The 22,333-nt window shown below is 42.4% G+C and overlaps 1 protein-coding gene across 1 annotated transcript in view; it reads left to right on the top strand.

The window, feature by feature from the left end:
• Positions 1–22,333, top strand: part of LAMB1 (laminin subunit beta 1) — a 1,172,470-nt gene that overhangs the window by 136,088 nt on the left and 1,014,049 nt on the right. The window contains exon 3 of the mRNA XM_044088561.1: positions 13,053–13,188. Coding sequence (XP_043944496.1) covers positions 13,053–13,188 — 136 coding nt within the window. The remainder of the gene's footprint in view (positions 1–13,052; positions 13,189–22,333) is intronic.

Raw genomic sequence — 22,333 nt, 5'->3', positions numbered from 1 at the left:
CGTCGGTTGGGGGCCTTGTTTTTGCCGGGTTGCCGGCCAGTTTTTTTCCGCAAGGGGCGAAAAGGGGGGTTTTTTGGTTTTTAAGCCTCATTTGGCTATCGGCACGCATATTACGCTCAGCTGAGCTAGGGGCACTTAAATTCAGCGTGTTAAACCACTGCTCAGCTAAAGGCACTCATTTTGCACCAGTTAAACCACTGCTCACGTACGGGCAGATGCACTCACCCTGTTAAACTGTAGCTCAGCTATGGGCACATATGGCATTTTTTATTCTTTTGTTACCTCACATTTCTTCAATATAAATGGGCTATTTCATTACATTTTACATAAAATGTGGTTTTATGTGTACATATTTGTCAGGGACTTGTTTCGTGCTTATTTTGCTAAAAATAAAAATTGGTGTTGTGGGGGCTCGAGCCATGAATGCCTGCTCTTCAGCCAACATCTCTACCGCTACACTATTGCTTCCTGGCTTACTTTGCATATTTAGTTCTTATATGCTTTCCCACTGACTGCTAACTGTAGCTGCGCTACGGGCACGCACACGCAAACGAGCGCACTCACGGTTAAACATTTTTAAAAGTTTATTTATATGTTTTCTGTTCATAGTGTGTGGGGGCATGTGTTGTGTTGTGTTTATTCACATTTCCGCGGACTCTGTCGTGGGTGTTTAATTTGGGCACTTTTACTCTTCTGGGGGTGTGTCCGCTTACAGGGCTCGGCCTACAGGCACGCCCCCTACTGTCTTACATGGACCGTGTTAGCCTTAGGTGTGATTCAGCATGCTCTCATGAATATGCAAAGCATGCTGACATCACTCTGTTTAACTGCAGCCTCCGTGTATGAGTTATAACTCTTACACGGAGGCTTCGTGAATCCTGCTCTCTGTCTTATACTACTTATGTAATGGCATCAGCTGCCTTGCTTTAAAGCACTGACAACCTGACGTCAGTCTACAGGCGACAGCAGTTGACGCAGAAAAACATTGACTCTAGTGTTCATGCCGGCCGAGGGCTACCACAGCAGGGATAACCCACAGGTGATGACTGCAACAGTGAATACACTCGAACATCTACATTTATGGTAAGTGTACACAACTGTACTTTTCTACTACAGTTCTGGATGGATCACATTCTGTGTTCAGTCCCTCTGCATTGTCTGTGTTACAGCTTGAACAAACATACCCATTGGAATTCTAAACCTTACCTTACCGTGCCACAGATTAAAATTTTTAGCTTGCACCTCTATTTTCTTTATTCGCTGTCTTTTGTCCTGCTGCCAACTTTTGTACTCTTTCTAAATGTATAATATATGGCACTGACACCTTTTACTGATGAACAGATTACAGTTTTTAAGTGGTAAGAATACTTCAACTGAGTCATCTGTTTCAGAGTCTGCACAGATTTCAGTGTGACTCACTTGTAACAATTCTGAGGCTGCCTTTACCAGAATTCTCTGTGCATTACTTCATTCTGATAATAGTCTAGCTTTTCTGAAAAAAAAAAATCAGTTTTGGCAATAATTATTTTAAAACTCTGACACTATATATAAACACACGCTCTCGCTCGTGTGCACACACACACACACACACACACACACACACACACACACACACACACACACACACACACACACACACACACACACACACACACACACATATAGATAGATATATAGATATGTATGTGTGCCTGTGTGTGTATGTGTGTGTGTGTGTGCATGTATGTTTATATATATATATATATATATATATATATATATTTGTATATATATATATATATATATATATATATATATATATATATATATATATGTGGGTCTACCTGATAACACCGACACGCCAAAACACCGACAACGAAATAACCGACACAACAAAACCGAAAGAAACCGAAAGTTCAAAAACACGAAACTTCACATGCCCAACAAACCACAATCCTGACAATCAACAAAACAAATACCTTTGCCAAAAAACACACACAGCACAAGCACACCAAAAACCTTACAAACCTACACTAAACCTTACATACACAACTATCTATGCACTAACCTTAACCCTAACCCTAAGGTCCATCACTATCGCACACTTACCTTGACCCGCACACTACCCTAACGTCTGTCACTATGACACACTTACCTTACCCACACTCTGACCCTAACGTCCGTCCCTATCGCACACTTACCTTAACATGTCGGTGTTCTCAGCATCGGGATTCTCAACTGTCGGTCTTCTCCTTTGTCGATCTTCCGGTGTTTGGTGTTCTCGTCGTCGGCGTTTAGGACTTTTGGCGTTTTCAGGTAGACCCATATATATATATATATATATATATATATATATATATATATATATATATATATGTATGCATACATTTATACATACATAAACACACACACACACACACACACACACACACACACACACACACACATACACACACACACACACACACACCACTTGAGAAGCAGCCTTCTCTCAGTGCTGTTATAATTTTGCAAGATTTACTTTTGTATTAAGATGTTCTAAAAGTGGAAAACAGATTAAACTTTACAGTGAGTAGTCTGCAGCATTAGTCGTTTCAACTATTTGGAATGTATAAGGGATGACCATTTCTCAGATTATATTTGTTTTTGTTAAGCTCAGTCTTTTCTCCAAAATAGCCTACTTTATTTTTATATAAAATAAATCACATGCAATGCACACATGAGAAAAAGAATTTACAAGCCTGTGATATACATCTACCTAGTCACAATGAGCTATGCTTTTGGTGGTGGAGTAGTAAGTTGTGACACTGTTGGGTGTCATTTTTCCAGTAGTTGGATATGTAACATATTTACACCTCAACTAGAACTCCTATACCTACCGTCATGATAACATAGTATAATCCAGTTGGCAGGTTGTCACTGTGGTTTAACAGGTAGTGCACTCTCCTTTGGTGCTGGAAGATCAGAAGATTGTGAGTTTATTCCTACCCTAGGTGGTTGGATTAATTTTCAATAACTGATATTGTAGTGTAGCATTGTGAAATACTTCACTCCTGTGTGTGCTGTCCTTCATATCAGCTGTTAAACCAAAATCCCATTTGCCTGAGTTGTGGCAATACAGGTGAATGTAAAAGATCGCATATCCCTTATTGAGAAAATAATAGGAGAAGTTCCATGGTGTCCTGGCCAGATTTCCCCTAGTCAGTATGAAGATCATCTAAGGCCCCCTTAAAGAGAGGCCACTGGCCTAGTGGGAGTAACCTGGTCAACAAAGGGTATATAAAGAAAATTAACATAATCTAATAATAAAACCTCACTTGGAAAAGAGGTGAAAAAGTCGCATCAGAAGTTCAAAAACCTTTGTTACATTTTATGTCTGTGAAAAAAAATTTTCATTTTTCTTGCTTTGTCACTTGATTTTTAGTGGCATTATAAACTCAAAATGCAGCCCATTTATAATATTTCTTCAACTAAGCTGGAAGATTTAATATTTTTTCCCAACATGCTGTTGGCAAACTTTTGAAATGCTGCCTTCTCATTAAGTAACATGATGTAAGAGGATTTGACTTCTAGACTGTGCTCATACCAGAGGTCTGACTTAGGAGAATAACACTGCAGCATGTGTCACAAAAGAAAGTATTGTCAGCCTGTCTATCTGGAATTTTGTAAATAATTATATGTCATTTGTGAATGTTAATATGATTTATATAGAAGTGTGACAGAGGGAGATACTGCCAGCACAGCTGTCTGGAATTTTGTAAATGGTTATGTGTTATTTGTGAATATCAACATGATACATATGCTTATGTTACAAATGAGTTAGAACTGTATGATGTTCATCGTGTTACACTGCTAAAGTCATTACACTTGGGTTATCCTGCCGTCAGGCGGTTCCGCAGTCGGACAGAGTTCCAAAGTCTTGGTCCGGCGTCGGTAGCTGTCGCTTCTTCCCTGACGTCAGTGTGCCAGGGGTATATAAGATGCAGCCGACGCCATTTTCTCCAGTCTTTCTTGCTGCGCGATGCCCGATGCAAAAGCAGTTCGCAAGTGCCGGTCAGCTGACTCCTGAGATTTTCATTCCGAATCCAGAACCGAAGTTTTCTATAAAGCTAAGTACCCCATTGGGGAAACTTTTTCTTGCCTCAGACTGATGTCAGTAAAAGTTAATAATTGTATTTCTTGTGGGAAGCAAATACCTCATAAGGATTTCCATTCTTATTGTATCCCATGCCTAAGCCCAGACCACGACGTCTCAGGTTGTCAGTTTTGTGTTAGGTTTAACAAGCGCACTATTAAACGTCGGTTTGATTTTGCCCGACATTATTTTGGCAGAAAATTCAATTACACCATGCCATTGGAACAACCGACGACCGGGATACACAAAAAGCGCAAAGATAAGGACAGGCATCCGAGGCCCAAAACTGATGATGAAGCCTCTTCTAGGCCAGTCACTGGTTCTCCGGTTTTCAGCAGGGCGCCTTCGTAGCCCCTGACGACCGCTTCTTTGGAACCACAGGCCGCCTCTGACTCCCACGTGGAGATGGCTGGGCCTTCGGATACACCAGATTTATGGCCTACAGAGACTAACCCTTCAGAGGGATCCAGAGCAGCTGAACAACCCTCAGCTTCAGAGGTTGTTTTCAGACCTACTCAGCTAACCATTAAATCTTCTGGTAAGTCTAAGACCCCTTTAAAAACAAAGAAGCAACTTCCATATTCACCAGGACAGGCCTCCATGCTTAAGAAACAGATGCTCAAAATGGCCGAAGACTTAATTTCTCTGATCAGGGGGTCCCACCCTCCTCCTGATAAAAGGCCTGGACAGGATGCAGACTATGACTCATCCGACCAGGTGTCCATCTCTTCAGATTCATCCTCAGACCAAGGATACTCTTCACCCCCTTATGAGGATTCTGATGCTGAGGAATCAGTTCCTTCAGCCTCTCCACCAGAGGACTACTCCTTTGAAGAAACCTTACATACCATGAGGGAGTATTTCCATTGGGAGGGCGGGCCAGGATTATTCAGAATCCAAGAAAAGGCTCAGAGATTTTCTTTTATTACCTCAACACAGACCCCTTGCTGTTCCGCCAGTGTTAGATATTGTGGATGATGTGTATTCTGAATCCAGTTTAAATCCTGATTCTTTACCTCCTGCTTCAGTTAAGCCAGACAGATACTACAGAGTCCCTGACTCTCACAAATTTCTTTATAAAAGCCCTGTTGCTGACCCTGAAACTATTTCCCAGGGTCCCAAAGGGGTAAAGGCCTCTACAGCAAAAAATCTAGTTCCCTCTGTCAGAGATTCCAGAGCATTAGACAGATGGGGGGGAGAAAGTATATACATCTGCAACTTTAACAATGAGGGCCTTCAATTGCCAGTTTCACATGCTTAAATATCAGCAATATTTGATGTCTTAGTTGAAACAAAAAATGCTTCCAAATTCAGATCTTCCTAACTATAAGGAAATGCAGGATTTATTGCATGCAGCTGAACAAGTGGGAAAACATACTTTGCAATGTGGTTTTGATTCATTAGAGTCCTCCTGTAGAGCAGCAGTTACAGGTTCTGTCATTCGAAGACATTCTTGGTTAAAAGAACAGACTTTACCAGATCATGTTAAAGCAAAATTATTGGATGCACCTTTGCAGCAGGATGTTTTATTTGGAGGTAAGGCAGAACAGGTATTAAAGAAAATGGAGGATAAGGCAAAATCTATGCAAACGGTGAAGGATTTCTTACAGGTTCAGCCTCCTCGTTTTAGCAGAAATTGGCCAACAAAAAATTGGTCCTTTCCAGTTACAGACAGACCTCAAAGGGGCAGATACAGATGTCCAAGAGGCAGAGGTCAGCCACAAGGTTCTTACAGGCCTCGACAATGGGGTGCTTCAACCCAGAAAGAAGGGGAAGACAGGCCTCAACCTTATAAAAAACAGCCCCAATGACTTCCCACTACAGCTGCCAAGCACTTCTCTCTTGGCAGCCCCCTTGGGGGGAAAACTAGCACTTTGCTTTCACAATTGGCATATGAACACCAAAGACAAATGGGTTCTCAATATTGTATCTCAAGGTTACAGGTTCCACTTTCACACTCTGCCAAGGTTAAAAGGAATGCCAAATCTGCCACCAAATCAATGGGCAGAGGCTCAAAGACAAATTACAGCACTCATGGACATGAGAGCTATTCAAAAGGTACCAACACAAGAGCAAGGACAAGGATTTTACTCAAGACTCTTTCTGGTTCCCAGAAAGGACAAAGCCTGGAGGCCCATTCTGGATCTTTCTTCTCTAAATACTTACTTGGATGTTCCAAAATTCAAAATGTTGACACTACAGCAGCTTCTTCCCATGCTGGGCAAGAAAGCTTGGCTCGTAACTTTGGACCTCAAAGAGGCATACCTGCATGTCCCTATCAGACAAAATTGCAGAAGATACCTCAGATTCTTAGCTGGTTCAATGCATTACCAATTCTCTGCACTGCCCTTTGGCTTATCTACTGCACCCAGGGTCGTTACAAAATACCTGGCACCAGTAATTGTATTTTGCAGACAAAAAGGAATTCAAATTTGCCCAGACTTAGACGACTGCCTTATTCAAGCAGAGAGCAAAGACATTCTTCTAAAGCATCTGGCATTTGTAAAAAGATTGCTAGTTTGTCTAGGGTACACAGTAAACGAAAAGAAGTCAAATCTAGTGCCCTCACAAGAGATAACATTCCTGGGTGCCAGCTTAAATACAATGGCCCAGATGGCTTATCTCATGCCAGACAAGCAAGGACAACTGACTCAATATTTCCAATTGATGGCAACAAAAACCCAACTCCCTGCAAGAAAAATTCTGCAGGCCTTGGGGTACATGGCATCTTGCATACTACTAATTCCATATGCCAGACTGCATATGAGGAAACTACAATGGTACCTAAAGAGTGTCTGGTCTCAACACTGTCACAGTTTGGAAACAGTAATACCACTTATTCCTTGCCTTCAACAGGAGTTTTGATGGTGGGCTCTAGCCTGTCACCTCAACAAGGGACAGCCTTTCACTCAACCCACAGCCAGGCAAACACTGACAACAGATGCTTTGGATTACGCCTGGGGAGCACACATGGCAGGAAAATGTATTCAGGGCATGTGGCCCACAGAACAAAGGCATCTTCACATCAATCAAAAAGAGATGCTAGCTGTACAAAATGCCCTTATAGCTTTCAAGGACCTTCTGCATCCAGGACAACTACTACTAAAGACAGACAACACCACAGTTATGTGGTACATAAACAAGCAAGGGGACAGTCATTCATATCTCCTCTGCAGACAAGCCATGACCTTGTGGAACACAGCTCTAAAATATCAAGTTCATTTGCAAGCACAATTCCTGCAAGGAGAGAAAAACACTCTGGCAGACGACTTAAGCAGAAACATCATGGATCCACACGAGTGGAAATTACATCCACAAATATTCAGAATGATAACACAAAAATGGTGGAGCCCGGACATAGATCTGTTTGCATCCCAAATGAATTACCAGCTACAGAAATTCTGCACAAGGACTTACCACCCACAAGCATGGAAAGTGGATGCCCTCTCATTCAGCTGGAAAAGCCTACAAGTATATACTTTCCCACCACTACCTCTCCTTTCAAAGGTACTCCTAAAAGCCAGACAAGAAAAGCCAAAGATGATCCTGATTGCCCCAGGCTGGCCACGCCAGCACTGGTACCCAATCTTAAAGAACTTAGCACAAGGTCCACCATGGATTTTGCCTCAAATCCCACATCTTCTGACTCAGCAAAACAATCAGGTACTTCATAGCCAGCTCAAGACTTTAAACCTGGCTGCATGGTAGATTCCTTAGTCAAGCAAGCAATGCCTCTCTCCAGAGCTGTTATGGATATCATTCTGGAAGCCAGAAGGCCTAGTACCAGGAAAGCCTATTCGGATAAATGGAAGAGATTCTGTGCCTGGAACCAGGCTCACAGCCTTGACCCTCCTGTCCCAAATATTCCTCAGATACTACAATATTTAACTGAGATGCTGGACAAGGGCCTCTCCTTTTCATCCATTAAGATCCACGCCTCTGCCATCTCTGTTCATTACAACACAGACCCTCCAATTTTTTCTAATCCTTTACTAAAACAGTACCTCAGAGGGGCTAAAAACATAAGACCGCCCCGTAGAGCACCAACTCCAACTTGGGACCTCAACTTCATTTTAGAAAAATTAACTTTACCTCCTTTTGATCCAGCTAACTCAGAAGACTTAAAATATGTCTCTTGGAAAACTGCTCTGCTCCTGGCAATAACCTCAGCACAAAGAGTTTCAGAATTACAGGCACTAATGGCAGTGGAACCTTTCATCATTTTCCACCAAGACAGGGTGTCTTTAAGAAGAAACCCTACTTTTATGCCAAAGGTGGTATCAAGTGTGGCTCTAAACCAAACTATTCACTTGCCAACTTTTTATCCAAATCCATAAAATAAAGGGGAGAGACCTCTGCATTCCTTGGACATACACAGGCAGTTGTGCTTCTACTTGGACAAAACGAAAGTTTTCAGGAAAACTGAGCAATTGTTTGTAGCATATGCTGCAGGAGCACAGGGAAAAGCCATTTCAAAACAGACCATTTCAAAATGGATAGAGCACTGTATACATTTCTGCTATACACAACATGGGAAAACTGTACTTAACAGCATTAGGTCTCATTCCACCAGGGCAACAGCCACTTCAACTGCCTACCTCAGAGGAGTACCTACCAAGGATATTTTGGAAGCAGCAACTTGGAGTTCTGTACATACCTTCACCAAGCATTACCATCTGTCTCTTTACACTAAATCCAGAGCTGGCTTTGCCACTTCAGTGTTGCAGGGCCTTATAGCCACCCCTAATGCCTTATAGAACCAGCCAACCAACCTCAGCTTTGGGATTCTACCCAAGTGTAATGACTGCAACAGTGTAACACGATGAACATAGTACAGTTTTGTACCTACCATAAATGTAGATGTTCGAGTGTATACACTGCTGCAGTCTAGGTTACCCTTCCTCTTTCCCCTCTTCCTTGCTGGTTCTTACCTAGGCCTTCTACCCTTTGCTACCTATGGGTAGTATTTGCTGGTAACTGAAAGTTTTTGATTGTTTTTCTTATGTATGTTTTATTAGCAATTTACATTGCCTACCTTTTTGGGGGCACCTGACATCTGGGGCAAGAAAAACTGAATAAAATGGTGTTGGCAGCATCTTATATACCCCTGGCGCACTGACTTCAGGGAAGAAGCGACAGCAACCAACACCAGACCAAGACTTTGTAACTCTGGCCGACTGCAGGACCTTCTGACGGCAGGATAACCCAAGTGTAATGACTGCAGCAGTGTATACACTCAAACATCTACATTTATGGTAGGTACAAATCTGTACTTTATGTGTATATCAAACTGCTGGTACAGAAGTATGTGTGAAAAGGGTTTGTACAGTACTGAGCTTAAAGATGTATCCACAGTGTACCCTACTGGAAAAGTACAGAAATCTATATACACTATTGTAACTGTGTAAATGTATATGTTTTAACAGTGGAAACTAGAACATAGAGGGTTAACTTGCAAAATTTCAAGAAAGTAGTTGAAATTAAATTGTTTTATAACTGCGCCATAAAAGAGATGTTAGCTTTCAGTTTCAGTGCAACAGGAGACATAATGTCTAGAACTAGAAGTTTTTCGTATTACCTTTAGATGTGGAGGAATGTAAATTATTTTACGACTTCCACCATTTGTCTTAGATGTAAGAGACATCTTTGTTTATGTATTTTCACAGAGAGATGCTAAATGTTACCAGCTGCAGTGGGGGGTTCCACCTGGGGTAGTCAGATGACAAGAAGTGATGTCATGCTAAAGTATCCCAGCAGTAATATCTGAAATATTAATTTAAGAACTCTCTGAGATAGAGGTAGAGCATTTTGTGTTTTGTCTTTGACCTGGCAGCATTAGCTGGGAAAAGCCACTCACCACATCTGTTTTGCCCGGCTCTGTAAGTAAGTTAACTAGGGTACAGTCATTTCTTTTAGATTCAATAAGGAATAAAGTAAAGATTAGTTTAGATGTTTTCTGTATTTATTTGCGACTGTCCTGCAATGTTGTTTTAAATATTTCTTGTGATTTTGAACTCTGAAGTTACTGTGAATACATATTTAGTATTGTCTTGTTCTTTTATTATTTATTATTAAATATATTTATATCTATCATTGTGGCTTCTTTCATTGTGGCTGATATTTGTGAGACATATTTACGTTCTTAGAGTACTTGCATATCTATTTGGTGACACGGTGCAGGCCACTCCTAATAGCTTTGCTCTTGGTCAAACTACCATTTGGATTAATAGTAGCATTACACAGTAAGATTGGAACCCTTTGCTAAGGGCCTTAAAGTAGCTGATAAGTGGTGGCTGGTGGCAGTGAAGACTACCTTATAGTCTGGGCAGAAGGGGCCATAGCTAGTAAAACTGTGCCAACCTTTCCCAGGTGTGGGTGTATAAATCAAACCTCAAAGAGTGTGTGTGTGTGTCAGCTACTTGGGCAGGGACAGGAAGCACTGGTTGGACAGAGAGGGTGCTGGAGGTCTTGGCTTGGCCAGTCAGCTGTGATTTCAACCCTAAAGCTGTGCCCATGGAGAGTCTTATTGGGGATCTGGAGAAAGAGGGAGAAACCAGCCCCAGACTGACTGTGGTCACCGTGTGCTCTTAAGGAAAATTGCACTTTACTGTGTGTGTGTACTTATCATCCTCCCAGTGTTTACATTCCCCACTGTTGCCAGTGGTGAGGATTGAGGCTGTTTGATTATTGGGCCAGTGATGGGGTGTCACAGCATGATAAGTGCTTCCATTGATGGTCCTGTCCACATAGGGAGGCAACAGCAATACAGGATGCCAATAAAGAGAAAGTTACAGGGAAATTGTTTTATGTATGTTTTAGTACAACACTCTGGGGATGGTGCAATGGAACTCCAGGCTACCATGGAACCCAGGTTGGGAAACACTGTGTAGAAAGTAAAATGAAAGTTACAGCCATTTCTTAAATTTCATATGCACATATTTATCCTCTGCGATATGCATAATGTCTCTGTGGATAAAACCTCTGCTTCACAGCCCCTGAGTCAGATTCAGTCCTGATTGCCAGTCACTGTTTAGGGGTTTCATGATCTCCCCATGACTGTATAGATTTAGCTGGATATTCTGATTTCTCCACCTCCCCACAACATGTAAGTTTATTGGCTAACATCAATGGTCTTGTATACTGCCTTTACCCTTGCTCTTCTGGCCTGGACTATGGATGAATAGTGTCCATGGTGAGCAGTTTGCTTACCTGGTTAACAAATAACTAATTAAAAAAAATAGTGTTATACTCATGTTTGCTGTATTTGCTATCAGGGGAGATCCAAGAATGCACACTGTTTTACAGCTGCCCACAATCTTAGATACTACAATATAGTGCAGTTAGTGGCAGTCGCAAACACATTTAATAGTAGGAGATTCAGAACCAGTGTCTGAAGAAACCATGGTATGTGTTGGTTTTATGATGAATTGTAGTAGTAAGTGTAAACCTGTGTGAATTCTGTGTATCAACCAATTTGATATCCTTGTGATAAAGTAATAATAGTAAGCTATCCCGCTGATGTATGTAAAATAATGGCTCTGTGCTAAATACAGATATGGTGTAAGATACTCACACATATTTCCAAGTCTTTAGTCATACTTGGCCATAAAACCAAGCTGGTTGGCATGATTTCTGTCTGGTGACTCTTGATTATGTCAGACAGCAAAACTGCTATCTTGTGTTTGTTTTGGCTGCTGGTATTCTCTCAGATTGTTTCCCTGGACTTCTGTTTCATGTTTCCTCCTTTTGTTTGACTCTTTGATGTGTCTGAAGAAGTGTTTACTTCCTTTGGCCAACTCCCCTTCCTTTACTTACTTCCTGCTTCCTTCACAGCTTCTGTATTTCTCGGTACACTTTCTTTTAATGTAACTTTTGTTCCTCCTATGAGAATTTTCAGTATGTCCATTTTAGTAATTGCGCTTTATAATTAGCCCTATCATATGTAGGGGCTTTATCCTACGCCTGTGCATATTTTAGTATATTGCTATTCTTTTTATTCATGCAACTGAGTAAATTAACTGATCCTTGTGGAGCTTTTTGAGTTGTGGCCCATGTTACAAGGGCAAAGGAGGTACACATGAACAGTCTAGGAAAGCCCAATCCACTAGCTTATCTCTGGGAAGCAAGAAAAAACTGGACAACTGAATGAAAGCCCAGTGAAATAGTTGAAGACCATACAAACTCTACATAGGCGATAATTGGAGGGAAGGACTGAATCCCTGGTCCTAATGATTACAGGCTGTAATACTAATAACTGCACTACTGTGAGATCCATTGTGCTCATCCAGTGTCTACCTTTAGCCTAGTGAAGCATATTCATCTTCTCATATTGTTTTTTAACCACTAGCTCTGCCTGCCTTCTTTCCGCATGTTTGCCAGCACCAAAAGCAGTTAAACAGCATATGGTCTTGTGAAGTCTAGAACCTTGGTGTCTGACCCACATATTGTTCTTTGACCACTTTCTTCCAAGGTTCTTAAACTCTTATGTCCTGGACTGTGTTGATGCATCAGGGCCCAGTTTATATTGGCTGTTCCTCACAATTGGGAAAAGTGACTACTTTCTTATTCCTTATTACACCAGGGCCTCCCAACATTCATTACCCTCAAGTAATAGGGTGGTTGGCATGAGACAGCCACCAATGATAGGTTAACAGCCACTATTCTTACATGTACATAAACAGGAGAATTACATTTTTGAGTCTGCACTGGGAGGCTGCAGTCAGGGTGATGCGGCAGCTAAAAGCCTGTAGAACATCTAGTGCAGAAAAAAATGGGCTGTGCAGAAGTAGTGAATGAGGAAGTGTGAATGGTGTGCATTTCATGAAATATTACTGGCGATTTGTTAAAATGCATGTTCTGGCTATGTCTGTGCTGTGGTGTCTGTTGTTTTCACAAATTCTAGATGACTAATGACATTTGTCTTGCATTTTACTTTTAGGATGAGAAGAAATGCTTTATTTGTGATTCTCACCATCCATATAATGAATCCAGTAGTCCGAACAGCCATCGTATTGAAAATGTAGTAACAACGTTTACTCCAGATCGACTTGTAACTTGGTGGCAATCTGAAAATGGTGAGTTGTTTTGTGAAAACTTACTAGGAGGTTCTATTAAAAGCTAAGTCTGAGCACAGCACTTCTGCAAACTGTTATTAAGTATCTGTTTTGTAGTGTTTTTCTGTGCTCTTGAATTCATGAAGCTTACATATTCCTAAATGTGATGGCTTAAGCTAAAGATATGTACATATGTCAGAGACATAGAAGTAAACATAGACTTCAGGAAGGTTATTTTCAGGACAGTTTGTCACTGGTGACTTCAAAATTATTGGTATAAATAATGTTGTACAGCAATTTTTCTAACTCTTACAGGCAGTACTATTTCCTGTGGGCCAAAATATATGTGTGTGTGTGTGTGTGTGTGTGTGTGTGTGTGTGTGTGTGTGTGTGTGTGTGTGTGTCTGTATATATACATATATACATATATATAAATATATATATATATATATATATATATATATATATATATATATATATATATATGGGGTCTACCTGATATGGTCGACAGCTCATATGATCGACATGCAAAACACTGACACCAGAACACTGACAGCTCAAAACACTGACAGCTCATTTGGTCGACACATGAAACCAAAGGTTTACGCCCTTCCCCCACTGTAGGGCGACCCTGGAGTAGGAATAATAATGCATTTTCTGAAGGCCATGAAGTCGGAAACTCAAATACATGTAATTATTTAGTGACTTTAATCCTTAGATCATCCCAGCGATTTGTCAAAAAACACATTTTTTATGAGGAACAGACCAAGAATATGAGGCAAAAATCTTGACATTCTGCAAAAGTCTGTATAGTTGACAGGTATGACCCAACCTAACCTGAAAGCTGGCACTCAAGATATTGCCTGGGATGAAGGGGAGTCAGATGTTTGCCATAGCTGCAGTTGGAGTCAGTAGAATTCTTATATTACAGCTCTATCTTCTGCTCCATACTGGCATACATTTATTGGCCACTGCCTGCAGTGAGATATGGTCTTAGGTACATCCCACCCCATACCCAAAGAAGGGAAATGCCTCTCAAACTCACTCACATGCCTAGCTTGGCTGCCACTACAAGCTTTGATCTCCACGGGGGCTAGACTAAGGAATACCACCTCCTGCTGTATGTCATCCCCTATCTCTCAGAGAGAAGGCAGGCAGGCAAGGCCTTATCACTCCTATCTTCTCCTGGACAGCTCCAGCAGGTGCCAAAGTCACTAATCAAACTGTGGTTGCCTGAGTCATAGTCGGGGCTTTATCCCTGTACACCACTGAAACTGGTTCAGGAACTATACACTTTTTCCTGATAGACCATATCTACATTGAGTGTCAAGGACATGGTTTCAATTTATTGTAAAAATAAAAGTTCATTGTTTTAGAAGTTTGTTTATTCTTTTGTTTCGTATCATTATGTTGTTTCATTTACAGAGTTGTTGTTGCTTTCTGCAGCAATTAGAGGAAAGTTACTACAGGGCATATTATTTTCTTACTCCCCCATGCGTAATTAGCCAAATATAGGAACTGTCCTGAGAAAATGAGGAACAGGTGATAAGCGTCTTCTCATCTTCATTTCCCTCCCACTTTACTGGCATGTTGCATACCACCTTGTATATTGGCATGTTGCATACCACCTTGTATATTGGCATGTTGCATACCACCTTGTATATTGGCATGTTGCATACCACCTTGTATATTGGCATGTTGCATACCACCTTGTATATTGGCATGTTGCATACCACCTTGTATACTCTCAGCCCTTTACACCTGTTCTCTTATGTGATAAATCTTATCAATGTAACCTTTTTGGTTCTCCTTTCCTTTCTTATTTAACTCCCTCTTTTCTCAATTTTCCTGATTGTCTCAGTTTGTTATTTCTTCTGTACTGCACCATGTCCTAATATCTCTCACCCTCCCTTAATACCACCCCCCCCACACACACACACACACTCTCAGGCATTATTACCCTGCTCTACCTGTACTACTCTTCCCTCCTGTTGCCATGAATAATTCCTCTGACACAATCACCAGTCCTTATACTTACACTTTTGCCTCTAAACCCTGTAATCTTTCAGACTGGTACACCCACTCACCCCTTGCTGACTTCATTATTACCTGTTCTTTTAACCTCTTTGACAGTAGTAACAGGTGTTGCTAATAGCGTCCTTCTTTCATAAGTTTATGGTGCTCACAGAAGTATGATGGTGTATAATTTATGCTGTGAAAAAATGGCATAAAAATGTATTAGCGCAACTTAATTTGATGACTTAAATGCTTAGATGCCAAGAGCAAATCATGGTTCTTACTCTGAATAATAACTGCTTGAATCTTGTTTGATACTGTGAGCATGTATCTAGATATGTATATAGGTGCATTACAGGCAGATTTTGGAAGAGTATTGTATACTTTCAGAAGTGCACACCTGTTTTTGTTTGTGATGTACACTAAAACCAAATATCTACTTACCTGTGTACTGCTCAGTGGAGTTTTTCTTTCTTTTTTTCTTTTTCTTTCTTTCTTTCTTTCTTTCAAAGCCTATGCTGTAAATGGGATCTGTCCAATTAGACTGATAAATAAAAGTAATAAGGGCCAGTGTATTAATCTCTAGAGTTTGTTAATGCAATACATTTGTTGTTTAAAACCATTTTGAGATTGATTGAGTCATGGGTGTTTGATGTAAGCAAATACAGAAAAAAAAAGCATATTGCATCAAAGAAAATGCTGATGACGGAAGAAGAAAATTTAAAGCACAAAATGAAGCCTGCTTGGAGGCTCTAAATAAAACTCTGCCTAAACAGCAAAGACCTCCTAAGCAGGTATCCAAGCAACAGCCACCCCTCAACAATACCCACAAATCACATATCTCACAAAATCAGTGTGCCTCACAGTCACAGCCCTTAAGGCCAAACAACACACCAAATACACTTGTTATAGGGGACTCTATTTTCGGGCACACTGACGTCCCGCTCACCAGACTGAACAAGGAGAAGGTCACTGTAAGCTGCCTGTCGGGTGCCAGGATCCGCCACATAACGCAAGCACTCAGGTCACTCCAAAGCAAGTACAAGTATGACTCTGTCATTTTCCATGCTGGTATGAATGAAACTGAGATGAACCTCCCTGGACTACATGAAAAGAGACATAGAGGAGCTCTCTGACCATGTAGCCCAGGCTGGCATGACCCTGACCTTGAGTAGCATCTTGCCCTCACCAAGAATGATGCCACAGTATAAAGACAAAATGATCAGTTTCAACAATTGGCTAAAGTACTGGTGTCATTCAAAGGGGATCCACTGTCTGTCAGCCTGGGATGACATGCTCGACAAGCCACGTTGCTTCGCTAGGGACGGCTTGCACCTGTCACCCTTAGGCTTTCGTATACTGGCCAAGGCTCTTGCCACCCCCATAGTGCCTTTGTTAGGCAAGGCTCAAAGGACAAACCCACCTCCATAGACAACCCAAGGATAAAAAAACTAAAGGTAATGCTACTCAATGCCAGAAGTCTAAACCTCAAGATGCACACACTCGAGGCTCTCCTCAGTATGGAGAAAAGCGATGTCTGTGCAGTAACAGAAACCTGGTTCAAGGCTTCTGAGAGCACCCCAGCACTACCAGGTTATAACTCATACCATGCTGCCCCAAAACTCGGACCGAAGCACAAAAGGAGGGGGAGTATCTATATTCATCAAAGATACCTAAACTTCCAGGTTAGTGGCACTGCACAAAGCATCGGAAACCATCCATGTGCAACTAACAGTGGGCAAAACTGCCTTTCAGTTTTTAGCCTGCTACAGAACACCCTCCCTATTACAGGAACCCCACTTGGCATTCCTGAGAACACTGGAGAATATGAAGGTCTCTCCAAACACTGTTATTGGGTGACTTCAACTACCCAGACATTGACTGGGAAAACTACTCAAGCACAAACACCCTCGCCCAACGGTTCCTTGAATTTATAAACTCTAATGCGATGGAACAACTGGTCACCACTCCCACAAGAGGGAACAACATATTGGACCTGGTCATCACCAACATGGGGACTCTATGTTCCACACCAGAGGTAAACCCCTCATTGGTAAGATCAGACCATAAACAAATTTCCCTGGACATCCATATCCCGTCCCCACCCCAGCCAAGGAAATCACTGTAAAGAATTTCTCAAAAGCCAACTTTGCACTTCTCAAGACTGAGGTGGAATCCTTCAAAGTCCCCGGGCCAGAGGATAATACAGCCCAATCTGCAGAATCCTTTACAAATGCATTCTATGAGCACCTGCAGGAATGCATGGATCGTGCTATCCCAAATAAAACCAAGACTCACTCCTCCAAAAACAGGAGACCAGTCTGGTGGACCCCGACCATAAATAAGCTATACAACAGAAGGAGGAAGCTACTACATGACAGAGCAAAATCCCAAAAAGGGAAGGCATCTCTGATCAGTATTAGCAAGAAACTTCGATCCCTCATAAAATCATCAAAGGCCAGTTTCGAAAGAAAAATTGCCCTAGACACTAAAGATAATCACAAGGTCTTCTTTAGTTATGTCAGGAACATGGGTGGAAACTCCCAGATATGCTCTGAATTGTTGCATAACAGTACAAAATATACCGAACCTACAGACATAGCCAACATCCTAGTAGACAGATTCAGTGCAAACTTCTCCCTCCCTTCCCCCCAAAGGAGCAAATGCTTATCCCAACGGAATGTAACCTCCCTGACATCACAAATGCACAGGTGAAAGTGCCCTCTCAAAAGCAAAAAACACAGCATCTATGGGACTGGACTGTATCCCAGGCTGTGTCTTACACGAGCTCCAAGAAGAACTGAACCCTCACATTAAGTCACTGTTCAAACTTAGCCTTACTACAGGATATGTACCCAAAGAATGGTGTACAGCTACAGTGGTCCCACTCCACAAAGGTGGTGCCACAACGGACCCCGAGAACTATCGCCCCATAAGCCTGACTAGTCTGGTCTGTAAAGCTATGGAGCATATTATCATGGAACTCATAAACAAAGACATTGGGAGCCTCCAGACACTGGACCCTACCCAATTCGACTTTGTTAAGGACAGATCTTGCCTCTTAAACCTAGTTGATTTCTTTGAAACAGTTACCAAAGCCATAGATGAGGGCAAGGTAGTCCACACAGCCTACCTGGACCTCAAAAGCCTTCGACACAATACCCCACTCGGGCATCATAAATAAGCTTACCAGCTTAAATATCAACCCCTATATCACAAGATGGGTTGAAAACTGGCTCAGAGATAGAACCCACATGGTCAGAATCACAGGTGCCATGTCCGAATCCAAACCAGTTACAAGTGGCGTCCCACAGGGTTCAGTTCTGGGACCTCTCTAGTTTGCTATATACTTCTCTGAGGTTCAGGCTAACACGGGTGGATTATGGCTGACAAAGTTTGCAGATGACTGCAAACTGGGGGCCATAATCGAATCTCCAGCTGACACAAGCATCCTCCAAAAGGGTCTCACAGAGATGGATGCTTGGTGCAAGAGCCACGGCCTCAAGCTAAATGCTAAAAAGTGCATAGTCATCCCTTTGAGAAAACAAGGTGCCTACAAATTACCACATAGGTGGTAATCCATTAATCTGGAAGAAGTAATTAGAGATTTGGGGACCAACGTAGATAGTAATCTCTCCTTTGATAATCACATTGCCAAAGTGGTTAGAAAGATCTTCTATATAGCCCACCTTATCATGAAAGGGTTCGCATCTAGATCAAGAGAGGTCATTGTGCCCCTCTACTCGTCACTCATCAGGCCCATAATTGAATACAATGCCCCTTTTGGGATGTACCTTACCTGACACCTGCAGCAACTGGAGAGACCCCAAAAGTACCTCACCAAGAGGATCATGGGCTACAAACAGATGTCCTATGCAGCTCGACTAAAGAAAGTCCAGCTCTACTCAGTTGCTTACCGCCTACTCAAAGGCGATCTATGCCTGACGTACAAAGCCAGGTCAAACCCAGAATTAATGGACATGCTCCACCTCAAAAAATCAAAGTCCCTTAGAGCTACACGCTCCAGTGACCTAAACCTCAGCACAGAAATAAATAGGACATGCTGGAGGGACAGATTAATTTCCCAGAGGCTCCCCTCACTCTGGAATAGAATCACAATTCATGTTAGACATAGCCCCTCGCTGACCCTCTTCAAGCGAAATCTGGATGCGTGGATGGGAAATCGCAAATTCACCCCTAGGATCTCTTCTGTGTCCCTGCTAGACAGAGGCACAGTAAACTAATCTTAAAAGGGTACCTTCTGCGACCTACTTTACAGAGGCACAGTAGGCTAATCTAATAGGGAGGCGGAAGCCAAATACACTCTGGCTAGGCTTATAAATGCCCTAGGGCAGATAGCCTAGTATCTACCTATGAACCTATGAACCTTATTTCAGATTGAGTGTATTGTTGGAAGTCTGAGGGCTCTCCATAGTTCATAGGTTCATAGGTTCATACTAGGCTATCTGCCCTAGGGCATTTATAAGCCTAGCCAGAATGTGTTTGGCTTTCGCCACCCATTTTAAATTTATTTTGCTATGCCCTTTTTCGAGGTTAGTATACTGTGCCTCTGTCTAACAGTGACAGAGAAGTGATACCCGGGTAAACCTGATCTCCCATCCACTCATCAAGATTCCTCTTGAAGAGAGTCAATGAGGGACTCTGCCTAACCTGGACTGGGATTTTATTCCAGAGTGAAGGGAGCCTCTGTTATGAATCTGTCCCTCCAGCATGTCCTATTTATTTCAGTGCTGAGGTTCAAGTCTCTCGAGCCAGAGCTCGATGGGATTTGATTTTCTGAGGTGCAGCATGTCCATTAATTCCGGTTGGACATGGCTTTATACGCCAGGCACAGATCGCTTCTGAACAGGCGGTATGCCACTGAGTAGAGCTGGAGTTTCTTTAACCGGCAGCATATGGCATCTGTTTGAGCCCTTTGATCCTCTTGGTGAGGTACTTTGGGGTCTTTCCAGTTGCTGCAGGTGTCTGGTAAGGTACATCCCAAAAGGGCATTGTACTCAATTATGGGCCTGATGAGGGATGAGTAAAGAGGCACGATGACCTCCCTGATCTAGATGTGAATCCTTCATGATTAGGTGGGCTATATAAAATGTTTTTCTAACCACTTTGGCCATGTGGTTGTCAAATGAGAGATTGCTATCAACTTGGGTCCCCAGGTCCCTAATTACTTCTTCTGTACTTAATGGATTACCACCTATGTGGTAATTTGTGGGCACTTTGTTTTGCCAAAGGAGATGACTATACACTTTTGGCATTTAGCTTGAGGCCATGGCTCTGGCACCAGTTGTCTGTTTCTATGAGGCCCTTTTGGAGGATGCTTGTGTCGGCTGGAGAGTCGATTATGGTGCCCAGTTTGCAGTCATCTGCGAACTTGGTCAGCCACAGTCCTTCCGTGTTGGCCTGTACCTCCGAGAAATATATACCGAACAAGAGAGGTCCCAGGACTGAGCCTTGTGGGACACCACTTGTAACTGGTTTGAGTCTGACATGGCTCCAGCAATTCTAACCATGTGGGTTCTGTCCTTGAGCCAGTTTGCAATCCATCTAGTGACATAGGGGTTTATATTTAAGCTGGTGAGCTTATCTATAATGCCCGAGTGGGGTATTGTATCAAGGCTTTGCAGGTCCAGGTAGGCTGTGTGGACCACCTTCCCTGCCAATGGCCTTGGTGACTGTTTCAAAGAAATCAACCAGGTTTAAGAGGCAGGATCTGCCCTTAACAAAGCCGAACTGGGTAGGATCCAGTGTTTGTAGGTCCCCAATATCTTTATTTATGAGGTCCATGATGATCCTTTCCATAGCTTTGCAGACCAAGCTAGTCAGGCTTATGGGGCGATAGTTTCCAGGATCTGTTGAGGCACCACCTTTATGGAGAGGGACCACTGTTGCTGTACGCCACTCTTTGGGCACATATCCTGTAGTAAGGCTGAGATTGAACAGTAGTTTTATGTTTGGGTTTAGCTCTTCTTGGAGTTCATGTAGGACGAGCCCGGGACACCATCTGGTCCCATTGATGCTGTGTTTTTGCTTTGGAGAGCGGCTCTACCTGAGCATCTGAGATGTCAGGGGCAGCACTCTGCTGGGATAGATATTTGCCCTTTTGGGGAGGGGGAGAAGTTTGTGCTGAACCTGTCAGCTAGGATGTTGGCAATGTCTGTGGGTTCGGTGTATTTTTGTCATTTTGGACTAATTCTGAGCATATCTGGGAATTACCACCCAGGTTCCTAACATAACTAAAGAAAGCCTTGTGATTATCCTTAGTGTCCTGTGCAATTTTTCTCTCAAGCTGGCCTTAGACAATTTTATGTGTGCCTGTAGTTTTTGCTAATACTGATCAGTGATGCCTTCCTTTTGGGATTTTGCTCTATCATTTAGTAGCTTCCTCCTTCTATTGTATAGTTTGTTTATGGTTGGGGTCCACCAGACAGGACGCCTGCCTTTGGAGGATTGGGTCTTGGTTTTATTTGGGATCGATGATCCATGCATTCCTGAAGGTGTTCATAGAATGCATTTATAAAGGATTCTATGGTCTGGGTCAGATTTTCCACAGGCCCGGGCTTTGAAGGATTCCACCTCAGTTTTGAGGAGTGTGAAATTTGCTTTAGAGAAGTTTTTCACTGTGGTTTTCTGGGCAGGGGTGGGGTCGGATGTGAATATCCAGTGAGATTAGTTTATGGTCTGATCTTACCAGTGAGGGATACACTTCTGGTCTGGAGCATAGAGTCCCCATGTTGGTGATGATCAGGTCCAGTATGTTTTCCCTCTTGTGGAGTGGTAACAAGTTGTTCCATAGCATTTGAGTTTATAAATTCTAGGAACCTTTGGGCTAGGTGTTGGAGCTAGAGTAATGCTCCCAGTCTATGTTTGGGTAGTTGAAGTCGCCAATATAATGGTGTTTGGAGAGACCTTCATATTTTCCAGTGTTCTCAGGAAGGCCGAGTGGGGTTCCTGGGTTTGGGAGGGTGGTCTGTAGCAGGCTATAAACTGGAAGGCAGTTTTACCCACTGTTAGTTGCACATGGATAGTCTCTGATGCTTCGTGCTTTGCCACCAACCTGGAGGTGTGGGTATCTTTGATGAATATCGATACTCCCTCCTTTGTGGTTCGTCCAAGTTTTGGGGCAAAAGCA

This window comes from Protopterus annectens, chromosome 11.part0, assembly GCF_019279795.1.
Source record: "Protopterus annectens isolate FY-2018-M chromosome 11.part0, PAN1.0, whole genome shotgun sequence".
Taxonomy (NCBI): Eukaryota; Metazoa; Chordata; order Ceratodontiformes; family Protopteridae; genus Protopterus; species Protopterus annectens.
The sequence above is the reverse complement of the archived record's forward strand: the minus strand, read 5'-3'. Positions and strand labels throughout refer to the sequence as shown.